This window comes from Brassica napus, chromosome A7 (assembly GCF_020379485.1).
Source record: "Brassica napus cultivar Da-Ae chromosome A7, Da-Ae, whole genome shotgun sequence".
Lineage (NCBI taxonomy): Eukaryota > Viridiplantae > Streptophyta > Magnoliopsida > Brassicales > Brassicaceae > Brassica > Brassica napus.
In genome coordinates, this window is record NC_063440.1 from 22,650,692 (window position 1) to 22,665,120 (window position 14,429).

Sequence of the window (14,429 nt, forward strand, 5' to 3'; positions counted from 1 at the left end):
AAAATTGCAAAAACGTGTTTTCCCGCAAAAATTGAAAAACATGTTTTCATGCACAAATCACAAAAAAAAAATGTTTTCACGCCAACACCCCAAAATACATTTTTCCGCCAAAACACAAAAAAAAACATGTTTTACCGCCAAAGTCGCAAAACGTGTTTTCCCGCCAAAATTGCAAAAACGTACTTTCCCGCCAAAATTGCAAAAACGTACTTTTCCGCCAAAACCAAAAAAACATGTTTTCCCGCCAAAACCAAAAAATGTGTTTTCTCGCCAAAACCGAAAATTTGTATTTTCCCGCCAAAACCGAAAAATCTTGTTTTCCCGCGAAACCGAAAAATGTGTTCCCACCAAAAACGTGTTTTCCCGACAAAATCGCAAAAACACGTTTTCCGCCAAAATCGCAAAAACGTGTTTTCCCGAACGCGTTTTCTCGCCAAAACCGCAAAAATGTGCTTTCCCGCTAAAACTGCGTTTTCCCGCCAAAACCGCAAAACCGCATTTTCCCGCCAAAACATCAAAAGCATGTTTTCCCGCCAAAAACATGTTTTCCTGCCAAAACCGCAAAAACGCGTTTTCCCGCCAAAACTGCAAAAACGCATTTTCCCGCCAAAACCGCAAAAATGCGTTTTTTTCGCCAAAATCGCAAAAACGTGGTTCCCTCCAAAACCGCAAAAACGTGTTTTCTCGCCAAAAACGTGTTTCCCGACAAAACCGCAAAAAACCTGTTTTCTCGCCAAAACCGAAAATTTGTATTTTCCCGCCAAAACCGAAAAATCTCGTTTTCCCGCCAAAACCGAAAAATCTTGTTTTCCGCTAAAACCGAAAAATCTTGTTTTCCCGCTTAAACCGCAAAAAAGAAAACTCGTTAATTTTGAAATAATTCTAATGTAAATATATAAATTAAATAATTAAATGTAATATAGTTAAAATTAATGTCAAACATATGATTAAATCAACATAAGGGTATTTTGGTAATTTGTTTGCTAAACTCATTTGAATGGTAATGAAAATAAAGAAACAAACATAAGATCCATTTAGATGATTCATCTAGATGAGCTATGTGGATGGACAAACAAACAATCACAAAAATCTGAATGGATCATTTGAATAGATCATACAAATGAATCATTTGAATGGAAATGACAAATGGTGAAACAAACGGCCCCTGAGCCTACTAGAGGTGGACAAAAAAGCCGAACCAACCGAACCGAAACCGATTCAACCAGAGTCTATTTCAAACCATTCGGTTGAAGATTTCTCCAACCCGAATGGTTCAGTTTAGTTCGGTTTTAACCAATGTGTTTTGTAATTATTTAAATTAAAAATATTAGTTATACCAATATACTAAAATTCTAATACCAAACCATGTATTTTCCATTTTTCATTTAATAATGATATAAGAGACATTACAATGATATTGGTTTTTGTTATTTTAGTTAACTTTCATTTGTATTAATTTTTATATACTTTTTGTGACTTTTTTTAAAAGTTTTTGTTTCAGTTTTATATTGAATTTAGTTAACATAGTTTATGTTTACATAATTTATGTTTAAAAACATAATTTTTCTTACAAAAAATTAAACTAAAAAAACCTAGTTAAACTGATCCAAAAAACAAACTGAACCGGACCGAATACAAACTGAACCGAATATAAACCAAACCGAATATAAATTAAACCGAACCAAATTAACTATGGTTTATTTCAGTTGGAAAAATACTAGAACTGAACTAACTAAACCCGAACCGAACCGAGAAAATAATCGAAGTGACCACCCCTACCTACTAGAGTTATAATTGGCCCTTAACAAAAAAAAACAAAGAGTTAGGGAAAGTGGGGGCCCAAAGTTTTACCATTTTAGAGGGGGCCTAAGGCAATTACCTTATTTCCTATGCCTTAAGCACGACTCTGTTGAGAGGGGACATTCATGTTGGACGCAGAGGTAGGAGAAATAAGGACGCAGACATTCATGATGGCCGGCTTGCAAAAAAAAAAACAGTAACTGTTTATCATAAGTTCTCTTGGTATTACATAGTGTAATGGCTTTCTTTATGAAATTCAGGTTGTTGCAACTGATAGAAAGAATGGAAACAAACTCATGTCATTCCAAGAGTTATCAACAAGAGAGAGAGAGAGAGGGAGTAAAGATGCTTTGGTAACTACAAAAAGTATTAAGGTATTGAATACAATATCCGTACCTTATTTCTACAGTTACATGGTAATCAGCATTTTTATTGAGAAATTCAGCAGCTCTGTAAATTTTACTCCCTCCATTTTTTAATATAAGTCGTCTTACCGCTATGCACATATATTAAGAAAATCATTAATTTCTTATATTTTATAAACAAAAACATCATTAATTATTTACCTAACCACAATTCAACCAATAGAAGACATCATTAATTATTAATAAATTTTACATAGAAAACCGAAAACGACATATAATTTGGAACAAAATTTTTTTATCTAAAACGACTTATATTAAAAAACGGAAGGAGTATATATAAAGCATGCGCTGTTACCTTTGTTCCTTGTTGTAGTCATGGTTCTAAATCTGTCACCTGGTTGATATCATGTTTTTATAAATAAAAAAAAATTGCTTGGGCATAGGGACGTTACTCACTTAATCTACTTTCGTTATTGAATGTTTGCATGGAAGCCCAGCATCTACATACATGCTAATCTAGTTTTTAATTAAAGCTGAGTGAAAAATTGGTTGCTGTTTTTTTCTTCAGTATGATTGACGCTTTCCTCTTGATATTTTTTTTCTTTTTCTTCCTTGTGTACTCTTTGAAGATAAACAAGCTTGACCTTTTTTTCTTTCTTTTTAGTTTCTCATGATTTTCTTCTTACGCTTTATTCTAATGCCTTCAGGTTGAAGTCTGCATCTTTGTGTTTGATATTATGTTCTTCAACGGTGAACAGTATGTGTCTTTTATACTCAATACTTTTTTGTCCCTCTGCATTTCTCCTAGTGGATTATATGTTGATTCGTAATTTCCGGAGTTAACAATGCAGGCTGTTGACTCTTCCCCTCCGTGAGAGACGAAAATGTAAACCTTACCTCTCTCTTTTTCTCCCTTAACTCAGATGCGTTCATTTTCTTCATCAGGTTCATATATTCCCAAACTTTTAGGTCTAAAGGAGGTCTTCCCTGAGACTAGGCCAGGTTTTCTTGAGTATGCTAAGGAAATCACTGTAAGTGCTACAGTAGCTTACGGCTTATAAGTCATAAAACATAGTAAATCAGTGCTTTGATATATTCGTTGAACTGTTCATTGTTTATTAGGTGGGAACAGAAGAAGCGTCTATGAATAACCAAGACACTTTGTGTAGAATAAATGCGTTTCTAGAAGAAGCATTTCAGTCATCTTGTGAGGGAATCATGGTTAAGTCTTTAGATTTTGATGCCGGATACTGCCCCACAAAGCGTTCTGATTCATGGCTTAAGGTCTCGTGCTGTAAACTATCTTATCAAAGATAAATGTGCCGGAAATGGATTAAATGGTGCTAAAATTTTCTGGTTCAGGTTAAGCGAGATTATGTAGATGGATTAGGTGACACATTGGATTTAGTTCCTATAGGTGCTTGGCATGGCAACGGGAGAAAAGCGGGATGGTAATTTAAAAAAAAACATATTTTTTAACTTTCTCTTTTTCTTAAAAATCAAAATGTGTGAATCGCCCTTGTATCTTTGAAGCTGAATTGTAAACATAATGTTATTTTGTATGTGTAGGTATAGTCCATTCCTCATGGCCTGCTACAACCCTGAGACCGAGGAGTTCCAGAGTGTCTGCCGTGTCATGTCTGGGTTTTCTGATGCCTTTTACATCGAGGTAATTAAAAGCTCAACAACACCTTCACACTTCTCCACCTTTCCATCTTCAATATAAATTTAACATTGTGGCTAAGTGTACACATTCCAGAAGCTGAAACCAATAACTACCGTTTGTAGTTAGGTCTTGCAAAGTATGTATATATTATTTGCTTTTTCTTGCAGATGAAAGAATTCTACCCCGAGGATAAGATCCTTGCGAAAAAGCCGCCATACTACAGAACAGGGGAGACACCAGACATGTGGTTTCCAGCAGAGGTTGTTTGGGAAATCAGAGGTGCGGATCTAACCGTCTCACCTGTTCACAGTGCGGCCTTAGGTCTGGTCCATCCATCACGAGGCATCTCCGTTAGGTTTCCGAGATTCATCTGTAAAAGGGTGGATAGGAATCCGGAGGAATGCAGCACGGCGGCAGATATAGCAGAGATGTTTCATGCTCAAACCAGAAAAATGAACATCAAGTCTCAACACTAACATTGTATCTTATCTGATCAGCTACTTACCTTTTGGTTCTGTTAGGAGTTTACTCAAAATGTTTTGGTGTTGCTTTTAATAGCTTGGTAAACTTAGAATATGTAAAAAATATCTACCTAAAACTATGTAAATATTCTGTATATATAATCTATCTACATGTTAATTGTTGTGTTTCTTTGTTTATATCACTTGGTCTGATTGGTAAAACTTCACAGGCCATAGAAGTGCAAATTTGTAGGAGTTTAGGAAGATTGAATTTGTCTATCATTAGACCATGGTTTTGCAAGATTAATGAAAATATGGCGGTAATCACCTGTAGAAAGTTTCAATTTTGTTTTTTATTTTGTTTTTCCCTCCTTAATAAAGAACACCTCCCGCCAAATCAGAAAACCGGTGATAGCCGGTTACTTTTCCTAACGGCGACCGGTCATAAGAACAACACTAGTGAACATCGAAGTTTGCTCGTTGATTGTTTCCTTCGAAAACCCTAGCTTTCTTACCTTGATTGATTCTAAGCTTTTCGCCTGATTCGCGAAAGAGTACCAACTTAAACTTTCTCGGGACTTTGAATGAAGTTTTATTGGAAGCTAGGGTTCTTTTGAGGTTTTGTTTTCTCGATTTTGAGGAAAAATGAGTGCGATCAACATCACCAACGTCAGCGTATTGGACAATCCAGCGCCTTTTGTGAGCCCTTTTCAGTTCGAGATATCCTACGAGTGCTTGACTTCTCTCCAAGACGGTAACCTCCACTTGTTGTCTTATTAGTTGAATTGGATCTATCCTGAAGTTCTTGAATAACAGAGTTATGTTGGTGAGACTAATCTGCCCTATGTTGAAAGTTAGACTCTTTCGAGAATGCTGTTCTTCCCCAATAGTTGTTATCAGGATAGATGTTTTACCTAGACTAGTGGTTTCATCTGGCTTTAAATTTTTGGAGGTGTTTTGGTTTGTAAATGTGTTTGAACTTTGGCTTTGTACACTATGATAAAAAAAAAAGATAGATACATTTTTTCAGCATTCATGGATCTTGGATTTTTCTGGAATATAATATAGTATAACCTGATAAGATCGATATCTTTCTGCAGTAACAGATAGTTTTAATCATCTTCTTGTCAGCAAGTACAATATAAAGAAAAACGATTATGTCGATTTAGTCCCATGCTTTTGTGTTGGTACAGATTTGGAATGGAAACTTGTGTACGTAGGCTCAGCAGAAGATGAGACTTATGATCAAACTCTAGAGAGTGTGCTTGTGGGTCCTGTTAACGTTGGCAACTACCGCTTTGTCTTGCAGGTAAACTAAACACATATTCTCTTTTTTTTTTTTTTTTGCTTACATTCCCTCACTTCAATACCAACGGAGTCGTGATCCAACACTCCATTTTACTTTACAGGCTGATCCTCCAGATCCATCAAAGATCCAGGAGGAAGACATCATCGGTGTCACTGTGCTGCTGTTGACATGTTCGTACATGGGTCAAGAATTCTTGAGAGTTGGATATTACGTGAACAATGACTACGAAGATGAGCAACTCAGGGAAGAGCCTCCAACCAAGGTTTTGCTCGATAAAGTCCAGAGGAATATACTCTCTGACAAACCTAGAGTCACTAAATTCCCTATCAATTTTCATCCAGAAGACGAGCAGACTCCTGCTGCTGCAGATCCTCCTCCTCCTCCTACTGAACAATCTGATGATCAACAACAAGCTGATGACAATTGTGATGAAGCTCAAGTTTTGCCTGAACAGCCACCAATACCCCATGAATCATGATTCTTCCTTAAGCCGAGGTCTAGTTGGATGAGAACTATCATCTGCAAGATCTTTTCATTTTGTTAAATTTTATCACAAAACATTATCTGAAGGTGTTGTCTTGTTTGTAGATGGCTTTAGGGAAGTGGTTCCTGACATGTTTGAATGTTTTGGGCAAATATTTAATCAAAGCAAAACAATAAGTTCCTCCCAAATCAAGAAAAAGTTTGAACATTCACAATTTGTTTGTTATATTATGTACGATGGTAACATGAGCCATTCTGAGTCCGTTCCATAACGGAGTTAACAGTGGCTGTCCCTCGGCATTTAGTTTTTCATTATATGAATTAACCAACTGTAATACGGGTTGTTTCTGATAGTATCAGAATTATGAGATACATTTCATAAAATACTAAAACTATAAGGCTAAAACTGTAAATAAAACCAACGAATCAAAGTGCTTACTTAACTAGCCCTTCCTTCCCTCATAGCGTTAACAGTAAACCGGAGGAAAAAAAAAGACAAAGCCGATGTCGAAATCCGGCGGAAACCAACCCGTAGATCGATACCTAAGACGCCAAGTGCTCGGAGAAGGAACATACGGCGTCGTTTACAAAGCCACCGACACCAAGGTCACTCAATCAATCAGATTCAATCCCTTCCCCAATTCGATTTCAATTCGAATTCCTTATGTGTTCGATTTTGGCTTGTAGACTGGTAAGACTGTCGCGGTGAAGAAGATTAGGTTAGGAAACCAGAAAGAAGGAGTCAATTTCACAGCCCTTAGGGAGATCAAGCTCCTAAAAGAGCTGAACCATCCGCACATCGTCGAGCTCATCGACGCGTTTCCTCACGATGGGAGCTTGCATCTCGTCTTCGAGTATATGCAGACGGATTTGGAAGCTGTGATTCGTGACCGTAACATTTTTCTTTCTCCTGGTGATATCAAGTCTTATATGTTGATGACCCTCAAAGGTTTAGCTTATTGTCACAAGAAATGGGTTCTCCACAGGTAAAATCTAAACTATTCTCGTTCTTTCTCATGTGTTTTGAGTTCTTGATTTCTTTTTGACATTTGTTTTAGGGATATGAAGCCTAATAATCTACTGATTGGAGAGAACGGTCTGTTGAAGTTAGCTGATTTTGGTTTGGCTAGAGTGTTTGGGAGTCCAAATCGGAGGTTTACTCATCAGGTATTTGTCTACTCATAGATTGTGTGTTTGAATTGGCAGCTTGATTAGTCTTGGAATTGACTAGTGTATATATCTTTGGCACCTCTTGATGATCTATTGGAATGTTCTGTTAAAAATGAAGGCTTGGTACAGAGCGTTTAGCAAACATGAAGTGTATTTGATTCTGTTATTGCATACTTATGTTGTTCGGTTTTGGTGAGGTGTGAAAGATTGGCTGTTCAGACTTGCATACTGTTTTGTTGTTTTATTGACATTTTAGACTCTTGAAGATTTTGTAGACTTGGATCTTATTGGTTTGAGCTGGCACCTGGATTATTAATCTGGAATTTGTAATTATTTTATTGGAAGTTTTGTTGGGAAGTACTGATACTTGATATAGAGCATTGAGAAGACATCATATGTTTTTAATTCTGGTTCCTGCATGCTTATTTTTTGCGGTTTTGGTGAGGTGAAAGATTGGTGGTTACCAGTCACTAGATACCCTTTTCTGGCTTATGACATTTTTTAGCTCCAGAGGATGCTGAGATTGAGTGGTTGTGTAGATATATCATTTGGCTTGTATAGAAGACTAAAAAAAAAAATTACTTGTTGAAACAGGTATTTGCGACGTGGTACAGAGCCCCTGAGTTGCTGTTTGGGAGTAGACAGTACGGAGCAGGAGTTGATGTCTGGGCTGCAGGCTGTATCTTCGCTGAGCTATTACTTCGTAGACCCTTTCTACCTGTAATCTTCTATATTTTGTCTCAAATGATCTTTACTCGTCAATACTTCAGGATTTTATTTTTTTATTTATATATATCCTAATTGCTTTGCTTTCTTCAGGGTTCTACTGAGATAGATCAACTGGGAAAGATCTTTCAAGCTTTCGGAACTCCAACACAATCCCAATGGTCCGACATGATCTATCTCCCGGAGTACATGGAGTTCTCCTACACACCAGCTCCACCACTACGTACCATTTTCCCTATGGCGAGCGATGACGCTTTGGATCTTCTATCCAAAATGTTCATCTACGACCCACGCCAACGGATCACCATACAGCAAGCTTTGGACCACAGGTTATATACATTGTCTTGAAAATAAAACTCACATGACAATAATTTCCATTTCATCTCTGATATCTTCATTTTTTATTTGGTCAGGTATTTCTCGTCTTCTCCATCACCAACTGAGCCAGGGAAGCTTCAGATTCCAGCTTCGAAAGGAGACGCCCTCGAACCAAAGGCATCTGAGCAAAACAACCAACACGGAAACAGCCCGGCCGTGCTATCACCTCCTGGAAAAATGAGGAGAGTGATGGGTCCTGAGGGATAATACCTGAGGGTCTTCGTTTGTGGTAGTATATACAATCAATAGCTTTGATTGGGTTTTTTGCAGTAACTCTTGCATTGGAGTTTTGTAATGCCTTTTTCTGCAAATTAGTTACCAGTCAAAACTTATCAGAAAGAACAAAAGGCAAAATGAAAGAGAGACAATCACTCATTTAGAAATTTAGATGAAAAGCAAGTCCAATCACAAAGAAACAATCCTATAGTGGGCTTTGTTTCTGATTAGGTTTTCCAAAGAGTTGGGGAAATTTGTAACATCTCCAACTAAGACCTCACTTCCTTTTGTTTTTGAAACAAAAGGGAAAAGCCCATTAAAAGTAAAACCCATTAAGTTAAATTTAGGATTCTCCTCCTATTTTTATTATAAATAAGGAACTTTTTTCTCCTCTTTCTATACAAAAAAATCTACTAAAATTTTGTAAAAATTCAAGACCCAAAAACCCTAGCCGTCAGACATCTTTCTTCTTTTCTTTATCTTTCTTTGTGCCAAGCCATCAACTTGTTAGGCCGTTGCTCGTCACTTTCCAGACCACTGCGGATTGTCGCGATTGTTCCCTTCTCCACTGTCTTCCGTTGTTGTTCATCAGATCTGAAAAATAAGCATTTATTTTTCTTCTCTCTATTCTTCTTCTCTCTCTTCTTCTTTTCTTATTTTCTGTTGAGAATGAGAGTACATATCTGATTCGTGACATCGAATAAAGCCAAGGTGAGAACACGACTGTTAACTCTTTTCATGTCTCGTAATACTTTGGGGCGTTAGTCCCTTATATCTCTGTTCCTAAAAGATCTATGTTTTGAAAAAATATTTTATTTCAAAAAGATGTATATTTTATGTTTTCTATGAGAAAATTGCAAACTTTAAGAAAATTAATTGATTTTATTAGATTACTATCGGCTAAAAGTTGTTGAAAGTTGAAAATTACAGAAAACGATAAATTTACTATAGTGATTTAATGCATTTTCTTAATATGTGTGAAAACACTAAAAAGTCTATCTTTTAGGAAAGGAGGAAGTATTGTCTAGGTTTGATTGTTGATCTTATTGATGTGATGAATTGTTAGATCAAGTTGTTGACTTGTGTTGAAATTATGGAAAACAACTAGTTGTGTTAGGTTGTTAAATGGTAAACCAGTTGTGTGTTGAGAAAGAATGAGATGATAGATGTGTGATAAGAATTACTATAATATTATTTAAGAAGTCAATTTTTTAGATATCACATTCACATTAATTTTTACGATGGTTAATTACATAGATACACTTAACAAGTTAAAATATTATATCTAATTACCATTATTAAAAACTATGTAATAACTTATGCCAATTAAATTTTTATTTTTATATTTTTCCAAATAAAATAAAATTAAATAGTTTTATTTAATAAAAAGGAAATAGTCATAAATAAAAAAAAATATTTACAAAAATGAAAGAAAATATATTTTATATAATGTGATTTTGTAAAAAGAAAAGTTCACATAAAATAGTTTTGATGTTAAAAATATAATCATCTCTTTAAAACACAATATTAAAAAAAATTGAAATTAATAAAATATTTTATTTATATCAATCTATTTTCTCAGATTTGCAAAAGTCAATTAAAATAAAATATCATTGCTTAACTATAAATATTTTATAATTGCTACTATTGAAATGTTTATTCATTTTTCATATTTTTTTTTGTTTTTTTTTTATTTACATTTTCTATATAAATTTTATCAAACTACATAACTAAATATATACAAACTTTATCCAATCTTAATCTACCACTAAAACTGTTTGAAGGCTTCGTATTTTTATTTTGGTTTTTAAAATTTTATATATTTATACAACATAATTTACCTATAATAAAATACATAAACCAATATGAATTTTATGGTTAAGATTATTTAAAATATTTTTTTAAATTTATATATTATTATTCTAAAGTATAAAATTATTTAGAATTTACAACAAAAAAAACATTTTATAAATATTAATATATGTTCATAAGTTTTCAAAATAATATCAGTAATGATTGTTATAAAACATCATACTTATCATCATTTCAGTTTTTTCTTCTATTTTTACAAATCCACAAATATCAATTATATAAAATAATTTACGAAATTATATATATATATATATATATATATATATATATATACATATTTACGATAAAAACTGAACTAGTGAAATAAATAAAATTAATAAAATTTAGTTTATAACTAGAATCAAAAGTAATGGTGCTTTCATTTGAAGAAATGTGTTTAACACAATATAACCTACAAAATGAGTAATTTAAACAATCTAAATTTTTATGCCCAAATCAAAAGTCTAAATGCAAAAAAAAAAAAAATTAATTAATCAAAATTTAAAGCTATTTCAGTACAAAAATAATATTATGGTTAAAGTTAGAGAAGTAAATACGATACAATATACCCAAAAAATAATCAAATCGATTAGATATTATATATTTAATTACATATCTAGATAAAATAATATAATATTATTTAAAATAAATCATACATCTAAATTACAAAATAATGAAAATTAAAATTAGAATATGAATTATTTTATAATATATTTATGATGTAAGTAAGTGCATGATTTATGTTTAAATTGCGGGTTCAAAAATATTAAACCAAATCTAGTTTTTTCTTCATCTGAATTAGTAATTTTGACTTAATCAATATCATTAAAAAAATGTGCCCATGCAAACGACAGTCTGCAATGAGCTATATGGTTTACGAATAGGACGCATCAATTCGGCCACTTCAGCGGTGATGCAGAAGTACATAAATAGCTATATTATTTTGTTTAATTTGTTTTGCATGTTCCGTGACCAGTTCTGTATTTCTCTACTGATTATTCGATCCATCAGTTTGTATTTGACTTTCTCTGTAAATATTATCAACAAAAAAAAAAAAGGTTTGCTCAGACGATGGAAAGCGGTTTCTCCTTGGCGGAGAGAGAAGAAGAAGAAAATAACAAAAATGAGAAATCTGCAGGGATGATGATGAAGAAAGTAAGCTACATGGCTGCTCCAATGGTGGCAGTTTATCTTTCTCAGTATCTCCTTCAAGTTATCTCCATGATTATGGCCGGTCACTTGGACGAGCTCTCTCTCTCCAGCGTCGCTATTGCCACTTCTCTTACCAACGTCACTGGCTTCAGCCTCCTCGTAAGATATTCCTCTCTTACTCTCTCTCTAACTTGACTTCAGGGCCGGATCTGGACATAGCCCAGGGAAGCATTGGCTTTGGTCCCTAAAATATTTGAAATTTTTTTATATAGACATATTACCTCAAATTATGAACATAAGTTTTTAAGAAATATATATAGCCAATCACATATCTTTCCTTGCTTGACTTCGATCATTAGGTAGGATTTTCAGGTGCTTTAGAGACATTGTGTGGTCAAGCTTTTGGAGCAGAGCAATTTAGAAAGATTGGTTCATACACTTACAGCTCAATGATATGTCTTGTCTTGATTTGTTTCCCAATCTCTCTTCTTTGGGTGTACATGGACAAACTCTTGGAGCTTTTCCACCAAGATCCTCTCATCTCTGAGTTAGCTTGTAGATACTCCATCTGGCTCATACCGGCTTTATTCGGATGCGCTCTTCTTCAGCCTATGACTCGCTATTTCCAGTCACAAGGATTGGTTCTTCCTCTCTTCTTGAGCTCTTTCGGAACTCTCTGTTTTCACATTCCCCTTTGTTGGCTTCTTGTCTATAAACTGAGATTTGGAATCGTCGGCGCCGCTTTGTCCATCGGTGTTTCGCTTTGGTTAAATGTAGCTTTGCTCTGGGTTTTTATGAGAGACTCTGCTCTGTATCGTGAAACTAGTAATCTTCAGGTGGAAGAAATCTTCTCGAGCATGAAGCAGTTCATCTCTCTTGCGATTCCCACTGCAATGATGACTTGGTAACTATGTTTTCTCTTGTTTCTTGATTTTTGATCTTCAACGGATGCTTAAATCTTTTATCTCTTTTGATGTGCTAGTAAAGCTTGGAGTGGTGGTCATTTGAGCTTCTGTTACTATTGTCTGGACTCTTACCCAACTCAAAACTTGAAACATCGGTGATGTCCATATGGTATGTGCATATATCCCTTTGTATAACATTATACAGATGACCACAGGTCATTAACTCAACTAGAAAGGAACAATGACTATTGTATCAGAGATCCAAAGTTCCAGTGAAACTAATATTACATGATGTGGTTTCCACCTGAAGAATTACGGTTTCGACCTAAAATATTTATATATATACAAATGACCATTGTTTAAATATTTAACTAATATGTGCAACTTTAGTACTTTACTCACTTTATGTCTTCCTTGAGCAGCCTCACAACTTCACTTCTGCATTATGTTTTCGTGGATGCAATAGGTGCAGCCGCAAGGTATAGTAACATTACCAATTGTTCATAAGAATATAATTCTTTATGAAAATTCTTCTTAACCATTGTCTTGTTTATATAGCACACATGTCTCAAACGAGCTAGGAGCTGGAAACCCAAAGGCAGCTCGAGCAGCGGCTAATGCTGCACTTTACCTTGGCGCTTTTGATGCTTCCTTTGTATGCATCACTCTTTACAGTTATCGAAAACAATGGGCCTATATCTTTAGCAATGAGGAAGAGGTCGCTAACTATGCAACAGAAATAACACCGATTCTCTGCCTATCAATTTTTGTCTGCAGCTTTACCTCCGTGCTCTCAGGTAAGCAAAAGTCATATCAAATGGAAAAACCATATGCTGAAATGATAGCTTTTGTGATTGTATTTGTTACTTGAAAGCCAAGAAACTAAACGTATATGTTCTTCGCGAACACTGCAATTCATCATTAACCTTAGGGATTGCTAGAGGAGTAGGGTGGCAAAGTATAGCAGGATATGCAAGCATAGGATCATATTATCTAGTTGGTATACCGGTTGGTTCAATCTTATGTTTTGTTGCGAAATTGAGAGGAAGAGGACTTTGGATTGGTATTTTGATAGGCTGCTTTGTCCAAACGATGGTTCTTGCTCATGTCACTTTTTTCACCAATTGGAAGCAAGAGGTTTGTATACCTTTCCTTCTCTAGTTACTTATCTTCATCATTTTCTTATAATTAAAGTTTTGAATTTTATCTCCATTGGGCTCCAGGCAACGAAGGTGAGAGATAGAGTATTGGAGATGACACCAAAAGGAAACCAAGAAACAGAAATCATAAAAGAGGATGCGCAAGTTTTACTAAGTGACATTTCAGAAAATGTGTAACCCCATTTTCATTGGTTTCTGTGTTTATAGCTCACATAAGCATGTGTTTATGAATAAAATAAGAATGTTTCTTGAACTGACTATCAAGAGATAATGATAAACTGGAATCTGGGACAATAAACATAAAAGAGTATTAGACAAAAAATACTGTATATATTCGGGTCATAAATGTTTCTCTAGCATCATTCAACCCCATTAACGCCAAGGAGTTCTCCAAATTTCAGCAGAGAAAACTCATTGGAAAAATAAGTGATCCCTTGATTCTTGATGCGATCCACAAAGTAAACAAGTCCCTTCAACATCAGCACCCCAAAATATAAACCTATCTAAAGTAGGATTCCTATTTAACATGAATAATTAGCCAAGTGCTTGTTGAGTGCTTAGGAACCATTGCAGAGTTCCACATCATATGATCCCATGTACAAAGCTGTTTGGAAGGCCTAATAATATTCCAATTCTCCTTTGAAATAAATCTGTCTCTGGAAAGACCATCTACTCTCCAAATAATCTTGTCATTTCCTATCCCAAACTGTTAAAAAAGAAATGAAAATCTGCAGGTTGAGAAATCTGTCGTGTCGAGGATGAGGCAAAGCCCAGACCCCATTATGAA

At 34.8% G+C, this 14,429-nt stretch overlaps 4 protein-coding genes across 5 annotated transcripts; all 4 read left to right on the plus strand.

The window, feature by feature from the left end:
• Positions 1–1,925: 1,925 nt before the first annotated feature.
• LOC106402844 (DNA ligase 6-like) lies at positions 1,926–4,470 on the plus strand. Its single transcript, XM_048735601.1, has 9 exons — positions 1,926–1,940; positions 2,034–2,174; positions 2,873–2,922; positions 3,017–3,051; positions 3,135–3,196; positions 3,288–3,449; positions 3,528–3,616; positions 3,735–3,834; positions 3,999–4,470. Exons 1-9 carry the CDS (start codon positions 1,926–1,928, stop codon positions 4,305–4,307), a joined length of 963 nt encoding a protein of 320 aa, XP_048591558.1. The 3' UTR covers positions 4,308–4,470.
• A 237-nt stretch (positions 4,471–4,707) lies between these two features.
• On the plus strand, positions 4,708–6,292 carry LOC106353908 (probable histone chaperone ASF1A). Its single transcript, XM_013793736.3, has 3 exons — positions 4,708–5,046; positions 5,486–5,601; positions 5,702–6,292. The coding sequence occupies exons 1-3, from the start codon at positions 4,938–4,940 to the stop codon at positions 6,077–6,079; spliced, it is 603 nt and encodes a 200-aa protein (XP_013649190.2). The 5' UTR covers positions 4,708–4,937; the 3' UTR covers positions 6,080–6,292.
• A 219-nt stretch (positions 6,293–6,511) lies between these two features.
• Positions 6,512–8,741, plus strand: LOC106405783 (cyclin-dependent kinase D-2). The gene is made up of 6 exons (XM_013846327.3): positions 6,512–6,690; positions 6,772–7,070; positions 7,143–7,251; positions 7,849–7,974; positions 8,074–8,309; positions 8,394–8,741. The coding sequence occupies exons 1-6, from the start codon at positions 6,589–6,591 to the stop codon at positions 8,563–8,565; spliced, it is 1,044 nt and encodes a 347-aa protein (XP_013701781.1). The 5' UTR covers positions 6,512–6,588; the 3' UTR covers positions 8,566–8,741.
• Positions 8,742–8,965: 224 nt separating this feature from the next.
• LOC106405780 (protein DETOXIFICATION 8) lies at positions 8,966–13,987 on the plus strand. Of its 2 annotated transcripts, none has more exons than XM_048735969.1 (8): positions 8,966–9,285; positions 11,484–11,736; positions 11,937–12,481; positions 12,565–12,651; positions 12,905–12,961; positions 13,041–13,279; positions 13,414–13,619; positions 13,706–13,987. In XM_048735969.1, exons 2-8 carry the CDS (start codon positions 11,497–11,499, stop codon positions 13,817–13,819), a joined length of 1,488 nt encoding a protein of 495 aa, XP_048591926.1. In that variant the 5' UTR covers positions 8,966–9,285; positions 11,484–11,496; the 3' UTR covers positions 13,820–13,987. The 2 variants fall into 2 exon arrangements, with proteins under 2 accessions (XP_048591926.1, XP_048591927.1); XM_048735970.1 differs by having other exon boundaries at positions 8,967–9,285; positions 13,558–13,619.
• Positions 13,988–14,429: the final 442 nt, after the last annotated feature.

What these genes read in the sequence shown, in the direction of transcription:
- LOC106402844 (XM_048735601.1), top strand. An exon ending in ATGTTCTTCAACGGTGAACA is followed by an intron (nt 2,923 to 3,016) that starts GTATGTGTCTTT and finishes TTAACAATGCAG; the next exon opens with GCTGTTGACTCTTCCCCTCC. An exon ending in AGTATGCTAAGGAAATCACT is followed by an intron (nt 3,197 to 3,287) that starts GTAAGTGCTACA and finishes ATTGTTTATTAG; the next exon opens with GTGGGAACAGAAGAAGCGTC.
- LOC106353908 (XM_013793736.3), top strand. Translation starts at nt 4,938, where the DNA reads ATGAGTGCGATCAACATCACCAACGTCAGCGTATTGGACAATCCAGCG. An exon ending in CTTGACTTCTCTCCAAGACG is followed by an intron (nt 5,047 to 5,485) that starts GTAACCTCCACT and finishes GTGTTGGTACAG; the next exon opens with ATTTGGAATGGAAACTTGTG. An exon ending in ACTACCGCTTTGTCTTGCAG is followed by an intron (nt 5,602 to 5,701) that starts GTAAACTAAACA and finishes TTTACTTTACAG; the next exon opens with GCTGATCCTCCAGATCCATC.
- LOC106405783 (XM_013846327.3), top strand. Translation starts at nt 6,589, where the DNA reads ATGTCGAAATCCGGCGGAAACCAACCCGTAGATCGATACCTAAGACGC. An exon ending in AAGAAATGGGTTCTCCACAG is followed by an intron (nt 7,071 to 7,142) that starts GTAAAATCTAAA and finishes CATTTGTTTTAG; the next exon opens with GGATATGAAGCCTAATAATC. An exon ending in CAGCAAGCTTTGGACCACAG is followed by an intron (nt 8,310 to 8,393) that starts GTTATATACATT and finishes TTATTTGGTCAG; the next exon opens with GTATTTCTCGTCTTCTCCAT.
- LOC106405780 (XM_048735969.1), top strand. Translation starts at nt 11,497, where the DNA reads ATGGAAAGCGGTTTCTCCTTGGCGGAGAGAGAAGAAGAAGAAAATAAC. An exon ending in TCACTGGCTTCAGCCTCCTC is followed by an intron (nt 11,737 to 11,936) that starts GTAAGATATTCC and finishes TTCGATCATTAG; the next exon opens with GTAGGATTTTCAGGTGCTTT. An exon ending in CCCACTGCAATGATGACTTG is followed by an intron (nt 12,482 to 12,564) that starts GTAACTATGTTT and finishes GTGCTAGTAAAG; the next exon opens with CTTGGAGTGGTGGTCATTTG.